At 45.4% G+C, this 21524-nt stretch overlaps 1 protein-coding gene across 1 annotated transcript; it reads left to right on the plus strand.

Moving 5' to 3' along the window:
* The first annotated feature begins 2353 nt into the window (after positions 1–2353).
* LOC128461657 (TGF-beta receptor type-2) lies at positions 2354–20745 on the plus strand. The gene is made up of 7 exons (XM_053446684.1): positions 2354–2802; positions 6399–6540; positions 7274–7464; positions 10525–11297; positions 12647–12788; positions 18885–19009; positions 19630–20745. The coding sequence occupies exons 1-7, from the start codon at positions 2730–2732 to the stop codon at positions 19807–19809; spliced, it is 1626 nt and encodes a 541-aa protein (XP_053302659.1). The 5' UTR covers positions 2354–2729; the 3' UTR covers positions 19810–20745.
* The last annotated feature ends 779 nt before the right edge of the window (positions 20746–21524 follow it).

Genomic DNA, 21524 nt, shown 5'->3' on the forward strand with positions numbered 1-21524 from the left:
TCTGCTGCAGTAGAGGGAGACCTCCCCTGTGTGACATGCTGCCGTGTCTAATTTTAAATACCAAAAATTCAAAATGCCGTGGGAATGCAAAGCACCTTTATTCTTTTTACAGTTTCGGAAGTTTTAAATCCAACGTGTCCGACTTAACGTCCAGAGGAAATGAACTCAAACCCTGTCAGAGCTGAACTTTCTCAGAACGCTCACGTGTCTCTGTTCAGATGAATTCACGGCTTCTAACAGCGACTCAGCATCTTTCTCACTTTGCAAGACTTTGTTTTTTCCGTGACTGAGCTCCAATGATGACTCCAGTGATGACTCAGTATTCCTGTGTGGCACACATTTCAGCTGGCTCTCAGTGCGGGGGAGAGAGCTTATTGAAAGTGAGCATGCACTACATGCACAGAATCTTATGTTCGGGAGAGAAACAACTTATTTTCTTCTAACGGAGACCGAGAAAGAACCAAGCAGAGAGAGCGACGCCCCCGAGCTCCTCCGTGATGAGCTGCATGCTGCGTGTGTTTGCCGCCGGTGTTATCTCGAGGTGTGTGTCCAGAGATTTGTCATCAGGTTTCTCTGTTTGCTCAGACCAAAGCAGTTTACAGGAATGTCAAGCACCTGCTCTTGAGTATAATACGACTCAGGATGTTTGCCCGGTGCTTGTTTATCTCTGTTTGTGCAACGAGAGGGGGGGGGGAGCCAGGGACAGAGGAAGAGCTAAAAGGGACACATGAAGCAGGTTTAAAAAAGGCCTCTCTGGACACACTGGAGTGTTGTGTGTCCCCTGCTGAAGTGAGGCAGATAGAGTGGAGTTATAAAGGAGTTTGTTTGGTTGTGTTGTGGTCAGCGAGCAGGATGTTGTGACCCGCCGGGAGCCCACATGTGCTGAGGTCAGCGGGGAGAGGCCCGTTCTGGGCTCGCAGCGCTGTCGGATCTCCACCTTGTGGCTTGGACCCCATCCTGCAGAGCTGCACGGCCGCCTGGCACAGGGACTTGAACAAACACACACATCCAACCATCCGCACCGTCCACACCCACCCAGAGGCAGAAGTAAAACAAGGTCAGTGAATTGGGCTGAATGAAATCCCTCCAGTAGACCGGGGCCTTTCAGAGACTCAGAGTTTGGACTTGTTTACATTATGGCAAATATGCACCATTAAATTTATGCTGAATTAGCCTCTGTCAATCCCTATGCATCCTGGACGTTTACGTATCAATGGACTTCTTTAATAATGAAGTTAACTTAAAATGTAACTTCAAGTTGTGCGTGATGTAACGCTAACCCCACCCCAGCACACACCACACATCCACACACATACACCAGACACACACACACATGCCAAGTAGCTTGCTAAAGCTAAGTTATTGTCGATCAGTTATTTTCTCGCTATGACTCCAGACTCCTGCGATGACACTTTTCAACACACGTGTCGAATCAAGTAGATGGCATCTCGCCTTCTGAGCTTCCTGACAGTCATAAGGGTAAGTTAGGGTGTGTGTCTGCGTGGGTGTGTGTGTGTATGTGTGAGACAGTTGTGGGGCAGGAGAGGATGGGGGAAGTCTCTGACTGGTAGACAATGCGTTGGGTTTAGATGTTTGGTTACAACATGGATTTGAAAGTGAGCTCAGTTTTCCAGATGCCTACTCGTGAGGGGGCGGGGGCGGGGGGGCCACCCACCTTTAATCAGAGGGTATTAACTTTTTTCAAACAAAGTTCATGACGTAGGGGACGTCCCGGAGGAATGACTCTAGGTTCAGCCCTGAAAGGTCAGAGACGGTTTGAAACACGAGTGTTATGACCCGTGTTCAACCCCTTGAATGTAAATGTTCTATTCAAATGTGATTTCAAAACACAGAACCCACGTAAAGTGCTTCATCTCTTCAGAAACTTGAGGATTTCTCAAGCTCAGCGAAAGCAGCGAGGGGGGTGGATGAAGCCGAGTGAGTCGGGTGGTGTGAGGAGTGGATGTCCTGGGGGGGGGGGGGGGGGGGAGATTCACTGTGAGCTGGTCACAGGGTCAGGACTGAAAACCCCTGACATCACGGCTGGAGTATGCAGAGCAGAAACACATGTGGGCCGTCGAGGGGGCGATTTACTGGTGTCAGGGTGGACTTAACCTCTGTGTGTCTTCAATAAAAAGCAACACTTTGAGATATGGAGAGGCCCGGGGCTTTACTGGTATCACCCTTGATTAACTGGGAGGCCTGGACCCCCTCCAGGAAAACATGGAGCACGGGGAACTCGGCTTAAATGAGCGAAATGTGTAAACAAATAAAAAATAAAAGTGTTTTCTTTTCTGATGAGCAGCTTTCAATGAGATCTGAGGGCTGCGAGGACACTTTGAAGAGAACCAGGGTGTTTTTGCTTTTCCTCGCTATGAGGTGAAGCCTCCGGTTGTGTGAGAGCGTGTCATTTCAAGTCCCGGCCTCTTAATGACAGGGTTCGACTCTGCGGCAGGAGTCAGGCTGAGAAGAAGAGGAAGAGGAAGAAGAAGGGGAGGAAGAAAAAAGTGTCCAGCCCCTCTGAAGATTTCCTGTTTCATGAGACGTCCACATTTACTGTGAGACGTGTTGAGCAAACTCCTGCCTGCGCGTGTTGACTTCCACCCGGAGCCGTGCGCGCGTCTCTCCTTTCTCCTCTGGTCGTGGAGCGGTTCTCTAAGTTTTTGGGAAATCCAACCAAGGCTTCGGTGAATTCATGAGAAAGAGGGAAGTGGGTTCTCCGTCTCTCCATGGAGCTACTTCGCCTTTCCGTCTTCTGGTGCGGAACGCTACTGCTCGGTGTTGTGCTGCTGGAGGAGACGGGTGAGTCCAACTTTACGCACGCGAGTCCGGACGAGACCCGGGTGGAAACGACTCCGAAGTTTGCTTAAAGTTTATTTCACACGCGATGTTTTCCCGAAGACCCGCGACACTTTAAATAATTAAAAAATAAGTCCGAATAAATCCATTAAAAACAACAGAACCCGCCGCAGTGATCAGGATATTGAGATTCAAGTCACCTGTAGTCTTCCTCATGTAGAGCCGGACGATTCGGTTAAAGTTTGTAAAGTTTATTTCAGTCCATATCACGATTGTTATCATATTTATCGCGATAAACGTCACTTTGTTATTTCCTCAAGTTTTCACTCAGGTTTGCTCGCGAGTGAAGGTTTTCGGCTTTAAACTCTTAAAACGACAAACAGCTAAACATTTGTAAGAAACTGAAGTTGATAGTTTGTGTTTAAACTCGTCGCTGTGTGTAAGAAGTGTTTGTTTCAGTCCACATTGTGATTATTAATGTTATAAATATCATATTGTTGTTTCTTTCAAGTTTGAGGACCGATTTAGCTTTTGACGAAAATGATATCTTGATTTTTATTGATATTTCTTTATTGTCCTACTTCCTCACATGGGTTATCTCTGGGGCTGAGCAATTTACATTTTAATAAGATTAATTAAAAATGACAGAAACCGCTCTACAAGTGTCATATCTGTCTGATATCACCTGTTAGCCTTTAAAGCCCTCCTCATAAGATGCTGCTAAAAGTATATCAGGTAGAAAGTGTTTATTTCAGTCGATATTGATAATTATCTAGAGATAAACCACGTGTGGAAGTAGGGCTATTCTATATTTGTACTTCTCTGTCCTTTTAAAGGGTAATAACAATGTGACATGTATGGTGCTAATCATCGATATCTATAATTTTCACCTTGATATAGAGTTGGTGGTATCGCCCTGCCCCAGTTTGTCTCCATCTTTTGAAGTGGCAGCCACATGACTTCCTCCGAGGAAGACTGGGTTTTACCTTCATCTGTCCCAGGCTCAGTCCCAAAGGCACCAAGTGGCTTTGGCTGTTCCTAAGCCTCTCTCTCTCCCCCCCCCACCTCTGTGCAATTATATGTAGCCCTGGGTGACAATTACTACCATTCATCCCCTCCATAGCCCGCCCCCCCGGGTCTAAAACCACGCGCTCGTCTTTCAGAGGAGTCGCTCTAATGATATAATTACTCCGGCTCAAACACCTTCACACCACTGGACTTATCCCCTCACTGCTGATTTACTTCAAACCCCCCCCCCCCACCCCCCCCCATTGGTCCACCAGGCAGAGTTGAACAGGCTGAAATGGCTCTGAAAGGATTGAGGCCGGAGTTAAAGTGTAATATCTTGATGGGTTGTATTTGTGCGGGGGAGTTTCCTCGGTCAAGAGGCCGAAGAGAAATATCTCTCTGAGAGATTTTGCTCTTTCCAGGCTGCAGGTTGTTGTACAGTATTTCTGTTGCTCTGTGGTTCTAACCCCACCCTGCCGACTGGGGAGGAATGACACAGTAGGCTTTTTGTGCCACAGAGCACACACACACACACACACAAACAAACACACACTGTATCACACACACACCACAGCACCTTTTCCTCGGGTCAGTGTGAATTCAGGGGCAAACGGATACTGAGCAGACGTCTTCGCTGACACCGTGGAGATCTGTCTGTCCGTCTGTTTCACTTGCACTTCCCTGTCTGAAGCGTCTCAATCTCTCTCTCTCTCTCTCTCACCATGTGACTGAACAAAGTCTTGCAGCTTCAGACACCCCACCCACGACCACACACATATCTCTGTGGTGTTTTTGTGCAGAAGGTTTTGACAGCGGTTGAAGCGAAGCCACTTGGCCTGCTCTCGAGATGCACATTCTGATGGAAGGAGCAGGTTCCTGTGCCCGTGGTGTCGGTGTACAGTAGAAAGTGTGGTTAGGTGGTTGAACTGTAGCAGTGCAGTCACACGCTCAGTCACTTCCTCTGCTTTTGTAATTTAGACGTTTTCCCGTCAGTCTATTAGTCAGTTTTTTATTCGTTTTAAACATTAACCTAAAAGATGTGGAGGAGTGGAGTTCAGTGATCCGGCTCTGACCACGTGGAAATCTCTTTTTTCCTTTCTCCTTTTTCTGTTTACTCAGTCGACTCGCAGCGAGAGGCTAAAGTACACATGATCATCATCAGTACCGTCATCATGCCACGTTGTGTACGCCTCAAGAATCATGTGGGATTGTCTGAAGAGAGATTGCTCACCCTCCTCTTCCTCAGTCTGTCATCTCTGTCCCAAACAGGCGCATGATACCTGGCTGCTTTTATCATTCCAAGAACTAAGAGAAAACCTGTCTGCAGAAACTAAATTCCTCACAAACCCACCCACACAGACACACACACACACACACACACACACACACACACACACACACACACACACACACACACACACACACACACACACACACACACAGACACACACACATTACGCCATCCTCCCTTTTTTTATATTCCTGAACAGAGTTGGCGCGGCACCTTTTCTTTTCAAGGAGCCGACGTGACAAATTAGAGAGTTCCCAGCGAAGGAGCCGAGATGAATCCGTGTTTTTCTTTGTTTGTTGTTCTTGCCTGTCTGGTAGTTGTCTCCTCAGATGATTATCAAACCCACAGGCACTCATCACACAATCCTGTCTTTCACTGATATGGACCTGCCCGCCGGCAAAGTCAAGACTGAACAAGCCCAGCGTGAGGTGGAGGCTTCTGAACGCTGCTCTTATTGTTCCCACTTCACAGGCAGCAAACCTGTCCCTGCAGTAGAAAGACATATTTGGGATTTGTTTCGTCTTTGCTACAATTTGTTGGCAAATTCCAAAAGAATCCGGGACTTTATATAAATACGTGTATTACTGATCAAGCCTTTGTTTGATATTTTATCAAATGTGGCTTAAATAACCAGTTAAACCTACGAGGCCTGAGGTCTGAGTCTGTATTCACTCCAATGGAAACCTCTGGGATCTCGGATGTGTTGCGTAACTCCTCCCAGCCGGTGTTGTTTCGTCAGGAATCCATGTACTCGGAAAAACTGTAACTTTTGATTATGTATTTCTGACAGATCGAACACTTTGTACCACAGGAAGTGACCGTAAAAACGTATTATCTAAGAGGCTAGTTACTTAACATTGTTAGCTTTTGTCCCGATATTGCTCCAGACATATATTCCGTTAAAACAGCTGGCCTAAAGAAATGCATTTCCCTTCATTGAACACTTAGGGGCAGAGTCAGTATATATGACGGACTTATTCACAAAAGCGTTAATCTTTTTTTAAATTATATTTTGCAAATAAAAGGCCTTAAAAAGTATTAAACTGCCTTGAATTTAATAAGGTTTTTGAGCACATCACTGCTCTAATGTCTCGACTCTGCCAAACCAAAGAAGGAACATCACTATGTTATATCAGTATGCAAGTTTAATGATAAGTGGCTTGAGAGTAACAAACTGTGCTGTGTGTGGAAAGTGTTTCATGTCAAGTGTCTTAAAAACACTTAAATTCAACCTTTATTTTAATTTGTACTTTATTTACTCACCAACCTTCCTCTGTCCAAACCCCTTCTCTTCCTCCAGAGGCCATGATACTCAAGATGAGGAGGCTGTGCAAGTTCTGCGACCGGCAGCCAACCAGCTGCACGGGGAAAGGGAGGTGTAAGGTGGAGTGCAACATCACATCCATCTGCCCCCATGATGACGAAGTTTGCGTCAGTATATGGTGAGTGTCCCCCGGTCGTGAATAATAACAAGTTAGAGTTGGTTAAGTATTAAATTAAGTTGTATAAAGGTTGTTATATATTCACATCTTAGATCGTAATAGAGAGAAAAGAGGTGAGGAAGTTATCGTCCCTGATTCAGACCCGTTTCCTTCGATGACCTTTTCCTCTAAACACTCTCCGAATCTGCTTCTCACATTCGGAGATCTGACTCCGAATGTGAGAAGCAGCAGGAAGCAGATTTGCGTCGGTATTAGAGGCTTAAGGCCGCGCTGCTGTTTCTAATTATATTAGCGACGTTATGGGCATGTGAGGTGCTGAGGTCAGCAGAACGCCAACGGCACGTGGACGGCTGCACCTCTAGAAAACGTCGCTCAGGACAGAGCCGCTCTGCAGGGAGGCGGAATTTAAATATTTATGTTTTGTGCAGGTTCAGGGTTTTTTCCCCTCGTTTCCTGTTTGTAATGATATTTCAAACTCACGCTGTTTGTAAATGTGACCTCTGTGGTGCAATGATTTACATAATGCTGAGGCCGTGGACAACTCTGGCCTTTTACACGAACCACTTCATCACTGTACGGCTGAAAAACTGCATTATTTACACAACTTCAGTCCTGACGATGATACACGATGATACAGATTTCTGAAAACGACTTCATGTTCCAAAACAACGACTACAAATCAAACCAAGTAGGTGTAAGTGTTTTCAATGGTTCCTTTCCTTCTGTTTCTCAGGAGGAAGAAAGACGACAACGTCACCTTTGAAACCGTCTGTCACAAGCCGGCTGAGAAGCTGTACGGCCTCGTCCTGGAGGACTACAACAACAGCAAGTGTGAGATGAAGGAGAGGAAGGGAATGGGCTCTGAGTTCTTCATCTGCTCCTGCTCGCAGGATGAGTGCAACGAGCGCATCATTTTTAACTCATGTAAGTTAAAGCAGCAGCTCTGTAGTTTCTTCTTTTGGTTTTGTTTCTTGTTTGGGCCAAAACTCTGACTTATAAAGCTGCAGCGAACATGATAGTAAAAAGTTCCCTGCGGATTCAAAGCAGCATTAGCCCGATCTCCACCATCTCTTTCCCTCTGACCTGTGACCTGCTCATTAGCTGCTCGTGCTCCAGTGTTTTCACAAACTATGTGAATCATTGTCTCTCTGCTGTTTGGTGCAGAGCGAGTCTCCCACTGTGGGTTTATCAGAGCTTGTTTGCTGAAACAGCTGGAAACCAGGCTGATGAGATTAGAGATACTGAACTAAAGCAGTGAAACTGCAGGACGTAAAACCAGAGCAATTAGATAAAAGATGCCGAAACACTCCCAGAGCGGAGGGGAGCTGCAGTCTGCTGATCATGAGCGGCTGTTTGTGGGAGAACAAATTTCCAAGTCGGTTGCTCCGCATACTTTCCCCAACCGAGGGATCCATTGGGACAATACAGCAGAAAAATATCCTAAAAATTCACAGCAGGAGAGTAGGTGTGTTGATGACACTTCTAACACGCGACAGACGTGAAACTGGAGGAGTTTAGTGTCTCAGAATGAAAATGAGACATCACACATGAGATATGAGAGCGTTTGGTGATAAGAACAGACTCAGATGTCAATGTGCTGTGAACAAAAGGACTCATTTCTGCAATTTCCACGTCATGTCGGGCCTCCTGCATGATCGACCCAGACACCAGCCCTCGCCTGAGTGTTCCAGACATTTTCCTGTTGTTATGAACACGTCTGACCTGGAAAATCTCCTGCTGTAGTCTTCAGAAGCTAAAGGCAAAGAGTCACGTTTATCATAATATTGTTAAATCTTGATACCAGCTTTTGGTACGAGTACTTTTCTAAAGCAGTGGACAAGTGGTGCAGAAAGAAGTGGGAGACCTCACGCTTCTCACATCTGCACAACACAACATGCTAACGTCATAGTCACGGTCCACCTCATATCATCATGCCAGTTCCTCTCAGCGTGTCATGTAAGGCGTCATGCATGAAGGCTAACACGTGTGCACTTTAATTCTCTCCGGCTACATGATCACAAACAGGCCTTTCGGGGATGTTGACCCCACGGACTCCCGTTACAACACGGGTTCTGGAATCAAAAGTATTTTGACTACAGCATCCAGGCAATAATAACACGGAGGTACATTTCCGAGACCTGGCTCGGAGCAGGGCAGCCAAATTAAAAGCATCTGCACAGTGAAAACCACGTCATGGAAACCCATTCGCTCACTGTTGAGAATGTCTGTGCACTTTCTGTAACTTCTCTGTCACTAACCCGGGGCCGAGCGGTAATGAAAGAGCTGCAGCAGAAATCCAATATATATATATATATGTTTTACGAGTTAGTGACTGTGATGATCCTTTGAACAGTGTTGTTTTTCTGTTTAAACATTCACTTATGTTTCCTAAACTGTTTGACAAGGGTTACTACAAAATCACAAAGCTAATTCATAGGTTGGAGGAAAAGCCGAGTTGTTCACATACCAGCTAAAATATATTTAGAGTTTCTACGGTACTGGTTGTCAGTCTTCTCTTCCAAGTCTCGGCAAGAAAGCAAATAATCTTTTCATCTAAACTATTTTCATAAGTTTAAAAACTACAAAGCAAACATTTTAAATTGAAGGGAAACGCTTAATTTGATGGTTTTTAATTTCACCAGCTGGACATCAGGTCCCTTCTCCCTCAAACGTGAAGTTACACAACGTGATGCTCAGGCCAAAGCCGTCTGGCAGAGGCCCGCTGACAGGTTTGTTGTGAGAAAGAGCTTCTCACTCCACCAAAAGCAAAACAAACTGGTTGGGGCCCTGTCGAGGATTTCAGACATGTGGTTTCCTGTTCAGGAAAATAAAAAAACCTGAGCGAGAAGCAGAGGGCTGACTGGGCAGACGACTGGATCCTGTACGCCTCCTTCATTTTGACCCGACTGTGCTCCTCACATCTACCACTCATCTGAAATCTCTTTTATTCATTTTTTGTAATTCACCTGTCTGCGATTCTGTTTAGAAACAATCTAAAGCTCAATGGGAAATTAAGGTCTGTAAAAGGGGGAAATTGGAAAATGTTGAGCAAATCCACGTGGGACTGGGAGCAACTAGACAACCCAGTGCACAGATAATTAGATTTGGATCTCGTCACATTGTGAACCAGTGGGTGTGCTCTCATTCCGTATGTGTTGTCTGGTTATACACAGTTTATAGGTCGTCTCTTATAACCGCAGCACAAGTATAAACTTTCACTCCTCGCCCAAAACCGGAGCAGCTACCAGACGCACCGCCTCCTCAATTACCAGAATCAGACGTAAACTATAAAGAGACACAATATGCGGTTGACTGGGTCAGGGTTTGGAGCTGTTTGCATTTGTGGCCGAGACGCTAACTTTAGCTTTCTGATGCTTATGGACATTCCTTATGGGAGGGTAAGGCTCCCCCCCGCTGCTCTGAGAATATACTGCTTCAGTCCTGACCAGATACGATCTACACAGATACAAGTTTGACTTTAATTTGTTTCTTGTGGGAAACAAATGGTCCGTTAGTCATCGTCCCGAAAAAAGGACAAGTGGAAAAGCACCAGGTTCTGAAAGAAGCTTTGTCGTGTTGACTCAGAGAAACAAAGGAAATCCAAGAGATTAATCTTAAATTATACAAATCCCTTTTATAATCATTGTTCTGGGACTTTTCATCATATCACATGATCACAGTTCATATTGTAGATGCTCCAATCTTCATTTTCCTTGGCCAGTTCTGAACGGGTTGTATATTCAAAGTGAACAAACTAATAAGTGGACCTTTCAGGAAAAAAATGTCAACTCCTTGTTAACAAGTTCAAGAAAAGGACTTTTTAAACCCGGGTAAATTGTTCTGGTCACTTGGGGTCAGAATAAAAAGTTGTTGACATCACATTTTAAAGTTGAAATACTTTAATCCTTTGCAGAGCTAAAGAGAACAGTCTAGGGATCATCCTCTGGGGACATTGTAGTTTTAATCTTAGTCTTCTCCCTCTAGTCCCCTCAGACATGGACTCTCAGGTGGTAGCGGTCATCTTGGTGAGCCTGGTGCCTCTGCTGGTCATGGCTGTTCTCGTCATCACTTCCTTCTACTGCTACCGGGTCTACCGCCAGCGGCACGCCAGCTCCAGGCGCAAGAAGGGCTTCAGCGACGCCCAAGCCATCATGATAGATGACGAGGGTTCGGACAGCAGCTCCACGCTCGCCAATAACCTCAACCACAACACGGAGCTGCTGCCCATCGAGCTGGATGTCCAGGTCGGGAAAGGACGCTTTGCCGAGGTTTACAAAGCGAAACTGAAGCAGGGCTCGTCGGGCGGCGAGGAGCAGGGCTTCGAGACGGTGGCCATTAAGATCTTCCAGTACGAGGAGTACGCTTCCTGGAAAAACGAGAAGGACATCTTCTCGGACGCGGACCTGAGACACGAGAACGTGCTTCACTTCCTGACAGCGGAGGAGCGGAAGGTGCAGAGACAGTTCTGGCTCATCACGGCCTATCACCCCAGAGGGAATCTGCAGGAGTACCTGAGTCATCACATCATCACCTGGCGCGACCTGTGGCTGCTCGGGAGCTCGCTCGCCGGCGGAGTGGCTCACCTGCACAGCGACCACACGACCTGCGGCCGCTACAAGGTGGCCATCGCACACAGGGACATAAAGAGCTCCAACATCCTGGTGAGAAGCGACCTGACCTGCTGCCTGTGCGACTTCGGCCTTGCACTGCGCCTGGACAGCAATCTGTCAGTGGACGAGCTGGCCAACAGCGGGCAGGTAAGGCCCTTTCTCACTTTGGCTTTTGATCCCCTTCAGAGATAAGACATTAATCCTCTCCTGCTATAATTGGCACCGGCTGCCCCCCCGATGCAGGCCATTCCGAGCCCTGTCATATGTTTCATTTGAAGGTATTTATTCGACCCTCAAACAAGCCACGCCATCGATCAAACTTTTCATTTCTGATCCTCATCACTCAGGGAATCTGGCTCTAAATATTTGCCATTCTCTGTCTCTTATTCACCCCGATGGATCGTGCTGATGGACATTATGCCCTAATTCTTCCTAGGTTGTCATTTTATTATAGTCACAAGGCAAACAGGCTAGATTGATTCTTAATGGACTCATTACGCTGAATAGACCAGAGTTATATTAGACTCCATTATGGAAATGACTCACACCTAATGCACTGCGCTGCCCTTGGAGGAAGCGCCATTGAAAACATTTTCCAAAGCGGTAATTATGTGAAGATAATCAACATGTTGTTCAGCTCCGAGCTCCCTTTGTTTCCTGAGTTATTTAATATATCAAACATGTTTGGATTCTCATAAATGTGATGTGACATCTTGCTAGAGCAGGAGATAACCACCTGTCTTTCCACCTCAGGTTAATGTTGGGGTGTAATTCTTACTGAATAGATGTCCTGTCCTGTTTAAAGCAACACTATGTCACTTTTACTGAGCAGCAGCGCCCTCTGCAGCTGGACAGGGGGATATCCATAATCCCCAGCTTTCTGTAACAAATCAACGGAACTCTAAATGCTACATATTTTAAAAGATTCCTGGCTGGTTTGTTTGTTTATGATCAAGATGACGCATCATCTACTGGATGGAGGACCGTAGAATTTGGTAGAAGGATGTGGTATGGGTCAGAGAAGAGCCTATTACATTTTTGTGCAGATCTGGATCAGGAATTTTGTTAGATTTCCCAGAGAATATGTTTAATGGATCTTGATGGAACAAATCAGGGTTTTTTTGGGGGTCTGTGTGCGATTCGATGTGGATCGAAATAAAAATCTGGATCTAGTCAATTTAAATGTGGTTTCGCAAGGGGAGTGTTGGCAGAGGTGTGTTCTCTGCCAATTACCAGTTTAAGCTGCAACCATTGGTCAGTTTAAGTTACACAGAGCAACAACATGCATTCATGGTGACGAGTGGGAAGAGAAGCTGCACCATTCCCTCTTTTCCAAGTAGATGTACCACCAAACTTCTTTTGAAGCTTGGACTTTTGGGGTAAAAAGGCGACAAACTGTTGCTTTAACCCATAAAAAACAATATTATACTATATCATCTTTTTTTGTTATCGGCTGATTTCAGTGACACGGCTCTCCCTTTCTGTTTTTCCTCCAGGTGGGTACGGCCAGGTACATGGCCCCAGAGGTGTTGGAGTCGAGAATCAACCTAGAAAACATTGAGTCTTTCAAACAGGCCGATGTCTACTCCATGGCTCTCGTCCTGTGGGAGATCATCTCCAGGTGTAGTGCAAACGGAGGTAAGATCACGTGCACGGCTCTATAATCATCTTCTGTGATGCCTCCATGAGAGAAATGACCACTTCTTCTAATGACGTTATCTGATCAGTGTTTTAAACTGAAGGCCAATGCACAGCTTTTACAGCAGCAAACATTTTGTGGAGTAAACTGTAAAGCTGTTTATTTTTTTTATGCCAAATACTTTTGTCCGATCCTGGGACTTCAAAAGCTCAAGAGATAAATTAGGCTTTGAATTAATAAGTAATCGATATTAAAAACTACTGAGAGATTTTGTGAGCAAAGAAAAACTGCCTCAACAAAAAAAGAATGCCAAATTTAAGTTCACAGTTTGCAGACCTTTCTAACTGTGTATTCAAGAAAGAACAGTTAAGCTGTAAACAACAATCTGGGCCTGTATCCAGGCCAAAGGCAGTTTCACTAAACCACACAGGAAATATAAGAATAAGTATTTATATTATCCATCTGGCTGGTTGCTCTTTAGAGAATCTGAGTCAGCAGAGAACAGCAGGGCTGACGGCAGCGTCTCTCTCTCTCAGAAATACTACCGTGGATATTTGCTTTGTGATAGTTTCATACACGTAGGAGACGCCGACAAAGACGTCAACTTGGAAACCGCATTTTCTGACAAAGTTTATGTCTTTTACATATGAAGAGAGTTAGATGAGAAGATCGATGCCACTCTCATATCTGCAAATAAAACTACAGCCAGAGAAATGGGGACAACAACAAACCAAGTGTAAAAACAAAAGATTCAGAATGTCTTCCAAAAATAATAGTCCAGTACATAAACCCTGGTAAAATCAACTTGCCAGGCGTACATGGGAAAGGTTCTTTGTTTTCTGAATCGTGGATTTGCTGCGTCACATCAGTTTCCTCTTTATTAATCATGATCAGTTGTGTTGTGTGCACATCTTCTCTAAATCTATGATTACCTCTAAACCCATCACGTGTTGCCCCCACTGTTCACACTTAAAAATCACTGGTGACATTGAGTTAAAAATAGCGATAAGTGTGTGTTTCCTTGGTAAATTAGAGATCAGCCCGGGTGATTGAGGGGAAAGGAAATCCATAGCAGCACTGATTAAGTAAATTCCCTTTGGACTGTGTGTAAAAAATCCTCAGAAACACTGTAAAGAGAAAATGGGCCTCCCTGGCTCTCGCTCCACCTCCAAGGAGAACAAGCACATTGACCACTTTACCAATTAGGAGCCCGGTGACCAGCTTCCACCTCGAGCTCACTCACTGGATGTGTGACGGGACCTATGTGTGTGTGTCCTCCGTGTTCCATTAATCACTGTGGGAACCAATCCTGAAAGGGCCCCGATCCATCTTGTGGACGTCTCAAGGATCAGCTCTCACTTCACTAATGTCGCGTTACCCCCCGTTCGTCGTGCCGAAGCAAAAACAAGGCCAGGATATGTGCAAATAATAGAAATGGGCGATTACGTGAAGGAGAACGGCGCGGCAGTATTTCACGTCGACAGTCAGTCATTTGTTTTCACTTCCCTTCAGTGTCTCTGTGGTCCCGTTTGTTTCTGTGACTGCTCCTGTCTCCATTGTGTCAGAGTCGTGATTGAAAGCCGGGTTTGGGCATGAAGGCTTCTACTTTGGTGTTTTCCTGTTTTTGCCCCCACAACCCGAAACCCCCCCAGGGGGCCCCCCTCTTGAAATGTGTTGCACAGTTATTTTGCCCAGGAGGAAAAACATGGTTATGTGACCCACAATCCCCTTTGCTTTTCCTCTCTGAACAGTAAGAAAATACAGTATGTGCCCTGTGGGTACACCTTTGAAAACAAAACAGACTATTTCCTGTTTTGCAAAGCGCCCGGTCCCGGGACGCACTGTTTTTCGAGGGGAAGTGAACTCTGTGGATGATGTTTTGAGGCGAGTGTCTCCTGAAAGCAGACCAGACAGGAGACATCGAGATGGATTAAATTAATCCAGGATGGATCAACGTCAGCTTCACGTTGTTTCCTCTTTAGGGACAGAGGCTTTATTCATCCTACTCATACATCCGTTTCATTCACTTCTCAGTTTAGTCTTTCCGCGGCTTATTTTGTATTTATTTACATCCGAACAAACGGGAACTGGGGACGACAGCAAACATTATTATAGACCAAGTTAAACCATGTTTTTCTGAATAGACAGACAGTAACAGAGGTTGATAGATTTAGTTTTTGGGGGGCGGAACTTTGATGGGAGGGGGGGTGGGATTCATCTGTTGTATATTTTCAAAGGGTTTCAAGTTTCCAGGATTACCAACCCGAGCTTTAAACCGTTTGGCTGCTGTATCAAACCAGACATTAAGCAAACCCATTAAATAAAGGCATAACATTTTGTGTTTGATACGGAATGGCATGGACTCTACAATATGGATTTTACTCACACAACAGACTATAGTAGAATAGTGATGAGTCGCACGTGCAGCGTACATGTCGGACTGCTCAGCTTCTCTACATTTCCCCCCCCCCATGTATCTTTCTTCTTTTTACCCTGAGGCAGGTGAAGCAGCAATTAATTACTCTCTCGCTGCAGACAGTCACCCAGCGTTACTCATGGTCGGAACAGGCAGACAGGGAGGACAGGCCGGTGAGGTTTTACTGGGAAGGGAGGGGGGGGGGGGGGCGATGGGTTCCAGTCCCACCCTCGGAACAAAGCAGTGACTAAAGATAGAAGCCGCTGGGGCAGCGCATGTGTTTTTCTCATGTTCTGCATATCTCAATCAACTTTTTTTCTTGCCTTGGCAACTCTCCGAGCCGAGCGGGGGGGGGGGTGAAGTCTGTGGATCGTTAAGCTGGAAAAACCCAAGGAGACGGTTCTCCTCCTGAAAGGTTAAGATGTTGAATAAACGGTGAAAGATTTCCACCTTGAAGGGCCCAGAGGAAGGAGGCACGAGGCTGCACAAATGAGATGCAGTCGTTCAGTTGTGCTCGACTGGCAGTTAGTGATAGTGCGCTGCCGGGGGATCTGGAGTGAATGAGTGAAACTGATGTTGACTGAGTGCTCACAAAGTCGACCTGAAGTTGCCAAGTTGTCCCTGGAGGTCGCTGACTCACTCATGACTCTCTGAGAACTCACCTCGCTGGAGACCAAACACGCACGGCTCCTGGAATGACGCATCCCAGAGCATTCTTTTAATGACCTGGGAGAAGTTTCCACTCATCGCTCATGTATCTGATGCCACCTGCCTGTGTGTGTGTGTGTGTGTGTGTCTGTGTGTGTGTGCATGTGTCTGTGTGTGTGTGTGTGTGTGTAGAGGACAGATGTCTGATCAGCTATCTCAGAGCCTCAGTGGCACGCAGCCACCTCGCCGCTCTGTCACGGTTCCCGGGGCCGTGGTTCTGCTCTCAGCTGGCGAGGAGAACACAGCCGTCTGTCCTCAGCGCCCGTCCGCCAGGCAGCCATGAGCCTTCACTTTGCTTTTATTTATCTTCCAACTGTAAAGACAGAGGAAGAGCTGGAACAAGAGGGAAACAGGGAGATTTACACACCTCGGAGAGAAGGGGAAAAAGCTGGATCCAAGGCTCAGACCTTTTTTATCTCCGCCTCTGTTCTCCTGTATAATTTAGCTGTTCCAGATTTAGGGCTTGGAAAAGACTGCGAGGGCGTTCCTCAGGCGGGTGGAGCTAAGTAGTGGGATAATAGTGGAGTGGTGTTTAACGTGGAGCTGCAGACAGAGAAATACCTTCAGTCCCTGGAGGGAGAGGTTGGGCTAGACTGGAGAGGAGGAGAGGGCAGCTGCGATCCAGATGTCAGACCAGCAGCTCCTTTGGAACTGGAGGGCCTGGTGGACTGGTGTGTGTGTGGTTGTGCGTCTATATGGGTGTGGGTGTGTGTTGGTTCTGCCAGATCCCACAATTGGGGGAACTTATGTCTGGATCAGGACAGAATATTCGTGTTTGTGCCCAATTCGGTTTCATTGAAGCTTCATCCAGCCCGAGCTGGAATAGCTCTGGTCGTGTTTTAATGGGGTTAGGTGAAGGTTAGTGTTTGTATCAGCCATAGTTAATGGTAGGGTTAGCCTCCAGGGGTAAGTTGATTGCCATATGTCCAAAGTAAGCGACACACATGTATGCATCTGCACTAAATGACTTTTAACAGCCTGCGAGCAACACAAAACAAGTGTCACAGCCACCGCAGCCTAATCAACACCAGCAGCGGCGGCTGGGAGTGGATTAGTCATCAAGCTGTTCCTCCAGACGCACACTGTGCAAAACAGACAATGTTATTGTGATCACATTACTAATTTATTTTTCAAGTGCTTGTTCAAACTCTGCTTGGATCAGCTTCCCTGCATTATTTATGTGTTTAGGTGATGGGATTTTCTTTATTTACGCCTTGTTGAGAATAATTAGATAAAAATGTTCACTGGGAAAGGTGAACACCAGAAAATCAAACACAATATCTGCTTGTGATGACGTGGAAGGGTTTGCAGATCTCCTCGAGCACCGATATCTAAACATTAACCACAAAACTTTGGAAACTTCAGGACTCTTGTGACTGAAGCTAGGAGTTTCTCTCGTCTGCAGATTCCTGACAAGTGTCCCGAGAAACAGACATTTAAGGATAAAATATGTGCCGGCATTGCAGAATCCACATCACAGCGTGTCAGCTGTCGTCTCAGACACAGCAGACGTTCCTCTCTCTGTGCAGAAATCCTGTCAGTGTGCAGCGTGTGACTTTTGCAGACCACAGCATTCCTCTCTGACCCTGTGTTGTGTTTTTCAAAAGCTTTTTCGCCCGTTCAGAGTTTAATTTAAGGTTCGCCCTGGAAAAACCACCTCTCCCTTTTTCAGGCGGGATTCGCCGGTCCCTCCATCCTAGAATACACACTTGTGTTTACACGGCAGAGAGCTCACGAGTATGATTCATATATTTTGGGCCCATTGTTTGGGGATGAACACGTAAACATGTTTGCCTGACGGTTTATAAAGTCCAGAATATGGTTATACACTCGCTCAGGCCTGTCAAAACAAAGAGAAACATCTGTCTCCTTTTCTCCTTGAATGTTGACCGAATGGCCGGGTGGGGCTTTGTCTCAGATTTTACCCCCGAACCAGAGGAATTTCACTTGCAGAATAAGTTTCAACTTCTGAGAAAAGCCCCCTGTTGTATTGGTCTGTGTCCCAGAAGTCTCCATTTCCTGTCTGCAGGCTTCACAGCTTCCTGTGAGCCTCTTTGTAACCATCCACGGGTTCATCCCACAAACCGTTTACTTAGAAGTGGATTGTCTGTTCCAGCATTCCAGACATTCAGGATCGGTTGTGGGATTTTTTTTCATTCCTTAACTTTGACATATAACCGTTACAGGTGGAGTCAGTGAACTTGCAGTGAACAACATGTTTGCCTCCTCGTGACTAAGCCGATTCCTCCACTGCTGCTTTGTTCCAGTTCTCTGTGGGACAGACTTTCATCTCGAAGCAGATTGCAGAACCAATCTGCTTTTTACCTTTTTGTTAGATTAAGTGTGTGATTAGTACCTGGTTTAATAAGACAGCAGCAGCTCATACTCAAAGTGAATCAGAGTATTATTTGTGGGGATTTTTATATTCAAGGATATATTATGTAATGTTACATTTTCTTTGCAAACGCTTGACCCGTGGTTTTCAGACTGCGTCAATGCTCTGAAGTCTTGACCCTGAGTGAGCCTGACTGCTGATATGCCTTTGAGAAGCACTCTGCGTTTTTGTTGTGCAAGAGAACTGACACAAAGCCAGAGCTGAGATGGTGAGCTACTTAAAGCCTTTTAATGCTGACGGTAAAAAAAAAAAAAAAGAAAGAAAAATGTGATGAAAAAGAGTTTCTCCTCAGCAAATCTCCCGCTCGGCCCTTCTGTCAGTGGAGCTGCTTATGCTGCTGCGCTGCTGTTTACACTTTGCAACCTGCAGCTTTTAATTTCCAGCGCACAGTGGCTCCATTGACAGGTGTTGTGGCTGCGTGCGCTGTGGGCCGCTGCCATCGGATCCAGCCGCTCCGTTCAGGAGAGCTGCTCCGGTCCTGAACGTGCGAGTCTGCTCTGAAGTGCATTAGTGAAGCTGAACACTTTGATGATGTGTTTTTTTTTAACCTGTGTCTTGTTTCTCGTTGTCGTGCAGACGTGAAAGAGTACGAGCCTCCCTTCGGGAACCTGAGGGAGCACCCGTGTGTGGAGAGCATGAAGGACAGCGTTCTCCGAGACAGAGGAAGACCGGAGATCCCCGACATCTGGAACAACCACCCGGTAAGAGGCTCCAGCACCTACTGGACACAACCTGATAGAAAGCAGCTCCATGATATTAACTCAATGATCTCCGGTGACTACTGAGGATCTCAAAATATGAGGTTTTCATTTGCAACTTAATTATGTACTTTCACTTGTCGGTTTTAGCAGCAACTATTAGCGCAGATTAGCTGGTGAGCTAAGAATACATAAGCAACAGCAAGCAACAGGATAACCTACAAAATGCATCATATAATGCAAACCCATATAGCTAGCATTAATATCGTTAATAAATAAAAATCAGTGCAGCACTTATTTCCTAATGAGCTCATTTCTGTTCTTTGTGGAATTTCTGCATTGGGAAACTTGGTCCCCTGAATAATGTTTCCTATTTAAACAATGTAAAAATGAAATATTCAAAGCGGTTTTGATCATAAAATCAAGAACAGGCCATCTGCTAAAATCAAATATCCATAATTCTGTTGCAGTATACTTCATTAATAGAAAACACACTGGTTACCAGTGACTTTCATCAACACAAACACAGATGGAAGCATAAACACACATGAACGTTGGTGGTTTCAGCCACAGACTGAGTGTTCCTGACTGATCATACCTGTGCTCCACTGCTCCCCCTGCAGGGCATCCAGCTGGTGTGCGCCTCCATAGACGACTGCTGGGACCACGACCCGGAGGCCCGCCTGACGGCCCAGTGTGTGGCCGAGCGCTTCGACGACATGGAGTACCTGGACAAGCTGTCGGACCGCTCCGACTCGGAGGAGAAGCTCCCGGAGGAAATCTTTGTTGTGGATGAGAAGTAGGGCGCAGCAGAAACACCGCCCCCGCCAGGAGGGGTGAGGAGCTACAGCCCAGCAGCTGGGAAGGAGAGAACCTCCAGTGGACGCTTCACAGTGGGTTCCTCAGACATGAGTGTCGAGGAGAGAACTGGAACATCGTCGAGAGGAAAGTGATCTGTCCCCACAGAGAGGATTACTGCAGCATATTCATCAGGACCAACACAAACACCAGAGACTTCATTTGTTTTCTTCTTCATGCTTCAGAGACTGGATCATAAACAAACAGGGAAATCACATTATTAAGCTTTTTTTAACCAAATACTATTTGCACTTTATCAATATCTATGCACACCAAATGATATATATATAAATACATAGATAAATATATATGTATTCAGTGTTGTTTTTGTTTTGAAAATACATTTCAGGTATAGGAATTAAAGGGACCGTATGTATTTAGAAAAGAGGGTAAAGGGGGGAAATTGAAAAAATATAAAGATGGGTTAATAACACTAATGATAAATATTGGATTTATTGGTCTGGTGGCTTCAGATAGATAATGATGCAAAGGAACAGAAAACCCATACAAGGCAGTTTTCTACAGGGAAATCAAATCTCAATGACAATGAACTGTTGGAGACGGCGAATCAATCAGAAAGTTAAAGGTGTGTTTGTGTGTGCGGGTGCGTGCGTGCGTGCGTGCGTGCGTGCGTGCGTGTGTGTGTGTGCGTGTGTATGTGAGTGTGTGTGTGTGTGAGATCTGACAATAAGGGACAGAGACACAGTTTGTACAGTATACAGGATTTTAAACTGCTCGCTACCCATAAACCATCAAGCTGAACTTGTGTGAAGATATTTTTTAACAGAAAAAGGAAACTCTGGTCTTGTTTTCAGGGTTAAAAAATAAAATAATTTTTGTAAAAAAAAGTGTAAAGTTGTAATTAAAAAATGTTTAAGGTACTCGGAGTGTCTGTTCGATGATTTCCTTGCTTTTAATAATATGTCTCTTCTGATTACTCTGAACTGCTTCTCAGCCCAGAACACACAACAAAGCACATAACCTTCTTTATTATTCACTTTATCTACATGAAGGCTTTCGGACAAATGTTGCAAATCCTCATTCTGCTTTAGACATAATGGTCCCTCGGGCTCTCACAGATCGCCACATGGAAGATTTAGCATTTTTCTACAGCGTGCACGTTAAATTGACGGGATATCATCAAATGAAAAACTAAATTTTAAGAACTAGTAGATTTAGAGGGCTCAATTGACCGAAATAGGATAAAATATGTATAAGTTTGCAAGTTTTCATTCGTGTAGAATCACCTGTGTTTTTGTCTCACCCCTTTATATCCTCATCAGTTGTGTTGGCCATGTTGTAACGCCATCTTTCTACAGCAGCTCAGAAGGGACAAACCAGACATTCTCCTGCAAGAGTGGAGACGAGGGCTATTCAGCAACTTCCAACTTCACCACTAGATGTCACTAAATCCTACAGACAACCTTTAATGTGACAAATTGGATATCCACACATTGTACGTACTGAAAATACTTAGAATATTTATACTGTTAACTTGAGAACGTCTAATTCTATTTGTCACTACAGGTCGACAACTTCAGGTTAATATGACAAACGATACTGAACTGATCCATCAGCGGCTGTCAGGCTTGGAACAGGGAGTCCATCTTCCAGTCCCTGCACACTGTGACACCAACTTTAATCATATCAACGTGTGTGT

Source organism: Pleuronectes platessa, chromosome 18 (assembly GCF_947347685.1).
Source record: "Pleuronectes platessa chromosome 18, fPlePla1.1, whole genome shotgun sequence".
Taxonomy (NCBI): domain Eukaryota; kingdom Metazoa; phylum Chordata; class Actinopteri; order Pleuronectiformes; family Pleuronectidae; genus Pleuronectes; species Pleuronectes platessa.

Coding starts and splice junctions, on each gene's coding strand:
- LOC128461657 (XM_053446684.1), top strand. CDS start 2,730: ATGGAGCTACTTCGCCTTTCCGTCTTCTGGTGCGGAACGCTACTGCTC. Junction 2,803..6,398: donor TGTGCTGCTGGAGGAGACGG/GTGAGTCCAACT, acceptor CTCTTCCTCCAG/AGGCCATGATACTCAAGATG. Junction 6,541..7,273: donor GAAGTTTGCGTCAGTATATG/GTGAGTGTCCCC, acceptor TCTGTTTCTCAG/GAGGAAGAAAGACGACAACG.